Consider the following 6,805-nt stretch of genomic DNA (forward strand, 5'->3'; position numbering starts at 1 on the left):
CCGCGTGTCTCGTGCTTCAAGCTTCTCGTTGCCTACCTAAGCAGCTAATTTCCTACCGCTCGTCATTCCATTCTATTCCTTGTATCATCCAACAATCACCTATGTATGTAGATACGTAGGTAGGTAAATAAACTACCTTAGTGCATTACCAATCTAAAGAAGCCCAAGGGCACAACCAAACTTCAGCTTTCACCAGTCAGTAGTGATTACAGCAGATCTCCCGTTCTTCATAATAAAGTGATTCCTTGAACTTCATGGGTATGGCACCGCCCGCCGAGATCACCATTCCGACAACTTCCCTCCATTCTCCCACCGATAACTCCAAGCCGTATACCCTCTATAACATTACTCTACGCCTACCTCTACGCACCTTCGTTGTACAGAAGCGGTACTCCGATTTTGTTGCCCTGAATCAAGCCTTGACCTCCTTAGTCGGCTCTCCACCGCCTGCTCCCTTACCAGCGAAATCATGGTTTAAATCTACTATCAACTCTCCCGAGTTAACCGAGGATCGTCGTCGTGGTCTCGAATCCTATCTCCGAACTATCGCAGAATCACCTGATCGACGATGGCGCGACACGCCAGCCTGGCGCACTTTCCTCAACCTACCGAGTATGAGTAGCACTGGCAATAGTGCGGCCAGCATACGAGCTGGCTATGGTATCGCCAACAAAGACGCCGCTAATGCCGCCGCCTCCCAGGACCCGGGCACGTGGCTCGATTTACATGGGGAAATGAAAAGGGATTTTCAGGAGGCGCGGCGATTCTTGGCCAAGAGAGACAGCGCGACGGATAACTCTACAGCACTCGAAGCTGGCTCGGCTGCTAAGAAGGCATTGGTTAGGGCCGGCTCCTTGCTGACTGTTCTGGGAGATGGCTTGAGGGTAATGCAGGACACGAAGAGATTGGGCGAGGGTGAAATCAGGCGGCGGAAAGATCTGCTCGCGGCTGCGCGGGTCGAAAGGGAGGACCTAGATAGGCTGAGCACGTCGGTATCCGCCGCCGCGAAAGCCTCGCAAAGGGGCATGCCTTCAGCTGCTGATAAGGCGGCATTGATGGGCAGTGGACCGAAGCCGCGTGGAAGAGTGCTAGGCGCTCCATTGCCAGAAAGTGAGCGTACGCGAGAATTAGATAATCAGGGGGTGGTGCAGCTGCAGAGACAGATGATGAAGGAGCAAGACCAAGATGTGGATGATCTCGCCAAGATCATCCGAAAGCAGCGAGAGATGGCCGAGGCGATCCATCGCGAAGTCGAGGAACAGACTGAGATGCTAGATCACGTCAACAACCAAGCAGACATCCTAAGCGGCAAGGTCAATGTCGCCAAAAACCGAACCAAGAAGATTTCTTGACTCGACTTAACCGTCGGATCAGCAGTCAAGGGATGTCTCCTCCTAGTCGAATTCATTCTTCGAGCCATGTGGCTTATCCAGGGCATCTTGCAGTGGACTACCTGGTGTATCGAAGCTGTATTCCTCTTGGCGAAGGTTGACTAGGCGCGCGGATACGCGTACTATCCCTGTAGTATATAAGCTCGCCTACAATCGCGGAATGCTACTACATATGTACGTTACCTAGTGGGCCGAGTTGGGGAGTACGCATTAGTTTGTTGGGTTGAATGGGTAGAAACGGAACCATTATTCCGCCGCGTCTTGATGGCCGGCTTGGTCATCTTGTATCATGGAGTATAAAGTAGGATTTTACGGGGTGAGGGCTGCTGTACTACAATATACCATCTAGTTCCAGCATGAGATATATATCCAATAGAATCGAAATTGTACATAGTGTTACCTGGGGTGTGCATACAGTGCACAGTGTATTTGGGCCTACATAAGCTAGAGTAAGGTCACGTGACTACCCTTGAGCAACTACATACCATACTACACAGTGCTCTACACGCTTCATCCAATCGTTGTGCCCATTACAATTCCATTAGGGAATCCAGATGACAATCCGGTCATCGAAACCTCTTTCCTGATGCTTGGATCGACTTCAAGTCACCTATACAGCTCGGTAGGTCTGGCCCATCGAGAACCTCTTCTGCTACGTTGAACATAAGGCATCAAGTTGTTGTCATGATAGCTTGCCATATCTCTTGTAGTCATTGAGGTTCTCATATTAATAACGCCATAAATCTCCAGATCTGATGTGTATTATCTACTTGGTAGGTGTGCGACGTTGGGGTTGACGATTGGCAAAAACTGTCAGATTAGGGTACCAAGTGTAACGAGCGAGGACTGAACCGTTCCCTGAAATTTCCAAGAAATCTCGATACCTAGTATCAATGTACGAATTGTACATACCTAAGGTATCTATTATTCAGGAAATTCAAGGAAATCAGATACTCCGAATCCGATCCCAAGTAGCCATAGTTACTACTCAAGAATTAACTCACATGATTGACACACAGTGCTACTAGACGCGCTAATATCAATGTACCATTGTTGTACCATTGTTGCATGATTGGAATGGCGTAGATTACATCCATCACCATTGACCAGTCTCGTAATGGGAGGCGGAAGATGCTGAATTAAAACGAAAATCACCACCAACCTTCTTCTTGGACTCATAAGTACTGAATAGATCACACGTGGGTTGGGCAAACAATAAGCGACGGAAAGATATTAGAAAATTGCCCCAGGTGTCACGGTCAACGCGACGCGATAACCACCAGCTGTTCGGCAATATTCCATTCAACCTGCAAAGTCAATGGTGTCAAAATCACTGAGTCACTCTCAGTTCCCATTGTAGTAAAATTCGGTGCGCACACACAACCTGATTTCCCAATATTCCTCTACCCAACAACTTCAATCTTTCATTTTTTTTTCCATCTGCCTCTTGCCCACCTTCATACCCCTCCATCTAACAGACGCACTACAGTTGGCAACTTTGTCTTTTGCACCTTGAATATTCATAAAACTTGACCTCAAGGTTTCCCATCTTCAAATCAAACTTGACACTTCTTCGCACACAACCGGTCATCTCTTCTTACTACGACACCGTCAACCTACTTTCGGTGATCATTCAACCTTTTCTCTACATTTCAACAACCAAACTACTTTCATTTCTTCGATTCATTCGACTTGGAACAATATGGCGAGCATGCAAGCTACCGAGTTGCGAAAGGAAGCCAAGAAGATTGCCGTCGATCGACGACGACATAAGGAGAGATTTCGTATGATTCAGCAGATGGTGTTCCAAAGATACAAGCCAAATACCACCACTAGTCAAACACCCACACCAGATCCCGAAGGAGACCCTTCCTCCAATACAGCAGTCATTGGAAAAATAGATCCCATCTGGAGCCTAACCGCCCACGTTGGCGGCCGACCTACCGTCAGTAAAGCCAATCTTTACACCATGGTCAAAGCTGCCAACAACTTCCTGAGCCTTGCCATTCACGACTTCGACAAGATGGACTTGTTCCAGCATCTTCAATTCATCCAGCAAATGGCACATCCGAAGCTGTCGCCCCAAGAACTCTTAAAGACGTTCGTCGGCAGGGATCAGATAGTGGACGCTCAACACAATCACCACTTGGCAAAGACCAATTACACGGCACTTGTTGCTAGAATCGCAGCTTTCCACGCCCTACCCGGCAAGGCCTCACAAATGCTCAAGACGTGCCAGAATTGTAATAGCAAGTATATGCCTACTGCAAGACCCTGCCCTTGCGACAAGTCTGTGAGATCCTGCTCTCACGGCCCCTGCCAATACCATCCAGGTAAGCAACCTTTTGTAACGAGAAAAGATAGAAGAGAGAACACCGCTAATGTAAACCATATAGGCAAACTGAGGAACTGGAACATCTCGGGCGGTGGAGGCGCTGCCGGAGATGATCCCATTAACACGGGCAGGCTCACACTGGGTGAATTCCGTATCTGGGTCGACACATGCTACTGGACTTGCTGCCAGGGCAAACTGGTTAAGCCAGGCCCAGATGCTGGAAAGCGCAGCCAGAAGCATCGCAAAGGTGCGCTGGAGCCATGGGAAATACATCATCCTATGGATGCGAGTCTTGGATGCAAGTGGCAGGAGGACCACACCCCATTCTGAGTACCAGCATAGAAAAAACAACTAAATATCGATATACTACTCTCGACACACTCGGCATATACACCCAACGCTAGAGTTCGCAGTGGAGGAGGAAACTTACTAGTATTTTATATCCCTTTCCGGTTTTCTCTTGGTTAGTATCATGCCCTCCTCCCAACTCTTCCTCGGGTAGAGTCTTGGTGTATTAACAAGATGTCAGATTTGGCTTCTTCGCGCCGAATGAGTCGAGATTAGCGTTGGCTTCCGGAATTTCCGCAAAGAGGAAACTTGGGAATATGTGGCATTACGTTTGGCGTCGCACATGAGGAGCATGATGGAGGAATCACAAGGAATTCTAAGGCGCTGGAAGGGATGGGGTTATTCACATGCGCAGCTAGAAGTATCGCATCGTGTCATCTGGATTGGTACATCAATTCAGCCGGGCATATTACAGGCGAGATTCATGGGCTACAAACTAGGTACTCTTCACCACTATTGCCATATTTGGTACTAGATTAGGTGTAGGAACTCCTACTACACAGTAGTACTGACTAGTAAATACATGATTTCCTCATCTGTACCTAGTCACGTGCCAATATGACTTCTGCGAAGGTGAGGCTAGGCTATACATCAAGCTCCATAACTACCTAGCCTAGGTGATTGATAACATCCTTAAACCTCGCCTTCAGATTCCCTGTCCATGTCATGATCGACACCCTTCATCCTCTTTCTTGGTGTCATGGGCTCGTCGTCGGAGTAATAAATAGGTTGGACCTTACCCTTCGGCTTGGTAGGAGCTTTGCGCGAACGGGGTTTCTTGGGGGTTCCAGAAGCGGCTGTACCCGTACTGACAGTTGGGGCTTCGGTGTCGCCCGCCTTGAGACCTTGCTTGTAGTCGTAGAGGATCTTCTTGGTTAGGTGCTGACTAGGAACACGAAGTTATGGTTAGTAGGTAGGTATATACCAAGGTATCAGATACCTAGCACTTCATAGGCGACATGGAATACGATGATGATAACGTACCCAATACCACCGCTAGTAGCATTGTCATAGCCAAAAGACTGCAACATGGTAGTCACAGAGTCCCAGTTGATCCTGACTTTCAGATCGGTCCCATTCTGCTGGGTGAGATGAGTAATGACGATTGCGAGGAGCAAATCGCGCTCGCTCTTGTCCGTCCATAGTATTGGCGCCATCCTGATCTGCGTGAGGCGGGGTGCGTGGCGGGGTATTATCTTATAATTACGTTGACGACGTTGTGGTTTGGAGAAAACAAATATGTGGGTGGTGAAGGGAATAAAATGATTAATTCGGGTGGTTGGGTATAAGAATTATTATATTGGATGTTGTGGATTATGGGTTATTTGTCGCCCTGGGAGGGATGTTCAGAAAATCAAACAAACCTGGGAGTGTTTGAATATCTGAATGTTTGAAAGTCGTTAAAAAGGATTGTAGATGGATCTCACCGTCGTGAACTTTTAAGAGGTGTGACTTAGTACCCAGTCCTTATTGACAGGGACAAGGTCTACAACTGGGGAAGGCTGCCTAGGTAGGTACTTATCGGCTTAACATCTATACCATATGTGTAGTTAGCTGATTATATCACATATCAATATCATCTGAGTATAGTATCACAATAAACGGCCCCCAACTCTTGCTTTTTTTTTCTGTGCAAGGCCTCCCTAATACAGCTCCGCCGACGGCACCCTAGTATAAGTGTGCCAAGATATCCTGTTTTCGAGCTTCAAGTTCATTCACCTTCTGTCACCGATCTATCTCCCATGGGCATAGACAACGAATACATATCATCATAAATAAATTAACTCTACCCAAATGTACTTTTGATAGCATCGTATGCGTAGGACCTTGGATATTTCCTCCGTCCCTCTAAGTAAAACTGAAAAGGATGCCTTCCTCCGCAAATGGTCAAGCAGGATACAGCATTATGGAGTTTCGCAAGTATTTGAATGCCTGTTGATCGAGTACCTTTGTAGGTATGTTAAGGTCATGTTAAGTGTAGTATAAAACCTGCCATACGCGATAAACCCACTTGCCACGGGAAGCCTATAACGTGGCAAGAAATGTGTAACCTAGGTAACTATTCAACCTGGATAGCCAAAACAAATACGAATGGAAAACATTCGTCAGAATAATAGACCACCATAAGTTTTCCAGACTATTTCTAAACAATCCTTCCCTATGCTTGCCTTCAAGACAATCCCTCATAGCCCCTGGTTCCGAGGATGAAGACCAAAAAGGCCGCAGGAAAGACGCTGTAGCCATATCTTGCGTATAGGTATCTTGCATCAAGTCAGTAAGACTAGGAACCGAATGATGCATCAGAATACGCAGATAGCTATCAACGTACTCAACCCGAAGGGTTTTAGTAAACATTCGATGGTGCTAGATTATCGTGCCATTGGTAGTGAAAGATCCTGGGGTTGGGGTTGGGGTTAAAAGGGGGTCGAAAGCCTTAGGCCTCGTTGCCGGACACTCGGCATGGAGAAGCCCTATTGTGATATAGCCAGCTTAGAAGCTGACAAGTATGTCGAGCTTGTGATACTTTCCTATAGCCTCTTGTAGCGTCATGTTGGCCTCGAGTATATTGACATAGCCCAATACGTAGGACATGCAAGTTGACTGCGCATTGCGCTGGGATCATGAGATCGAATCGCATGATGATGCCTAGGAAGAATCTGGAAGGAGAGATTACTCTTCTCTATGAAGTCAGAAATCTTTCCAGATATGCTGCCAGTCTAAAAATCAATAA

The 6,805-nt window shown here is 47.1% G+C and overlaps 3 protein-coding genes across 3 annotated transcripts; 2 read left to right on the forward strand and 1 right to left on the reverse strand.

Moving 5' to 3' along the window:
• Positions 1-1,871, forward strand: GGS25DRAFT_473446 (Phox-like protein). Its single transcript, XM_049259531.1, has one exon. It carries the CDS (start codon positions 255-257, stop codon positions 1,350-1,352), a length of 1,098 nt encoding a protein of 365 aa, XP_049119573.1. The 5' UTR covers positions 1-254; the 3' UTR covers positions 1,353-1,871.
• A 1,222-nt stretch (positions 1,872-3,093) lies between these two features.
• On the forward strand, positions 3,094-4,056 carry GGS25DRAFT_517704 (uncharacterized protein; the record flags this gene model as incomplete). The annotated part of the gene is made up of 2 exons (XM_049263423.1): positions 3,094-3,724; positions 3,788-4,056. 2 exons carry the CDS (start codon positions 3,094-3,096, stop codon positions 4,054-4,056), a joined length of 900 nt encoding a protein of 299 aa, XP_049119574.1.
• Positions 4,057-4,446: 390 nt separating this feature from the next.
• Positions 4,447-5,625, reverse strand: GGS25DRAFT_473447 (uncharacterized protein). Its single transcript, XM_049259532.1, has 2 exons — positions 5,059-5,625; positions 4,447-4,960 (listed from the first exon to the last, which is right to left on the reverse strand). Exons 1-2 carry the CDS (start codon positions 5,229-5,231, stop codon positions 4,708-4,710), a joined length of 426 nt encoding a protein of 141 aa, XP_049119575.1. The 5' UTR covers positions 5,232-5,625; the 3' UTR covers positions 4,447-4,707.
• Between the last annotated feature and the right edge of the window lie 1,180 nt (positions 5,626-6,805).

This window comes from Hypoxylon fragiforme (genome assembly GCF_022984875.1).
Source record: "Hypoxylon fragiforme strain CBS 206.31 chromosome Unknown GGS25scaffold_2, whole genome shotgun sequence".
Lineage (NCBI taxonomy): Eukaryota > Fungi > Ascomycota > Sordariomycetes > Xylariales > Hypoxylaceae > Hypoxylon > Hypoxylon fragiforme.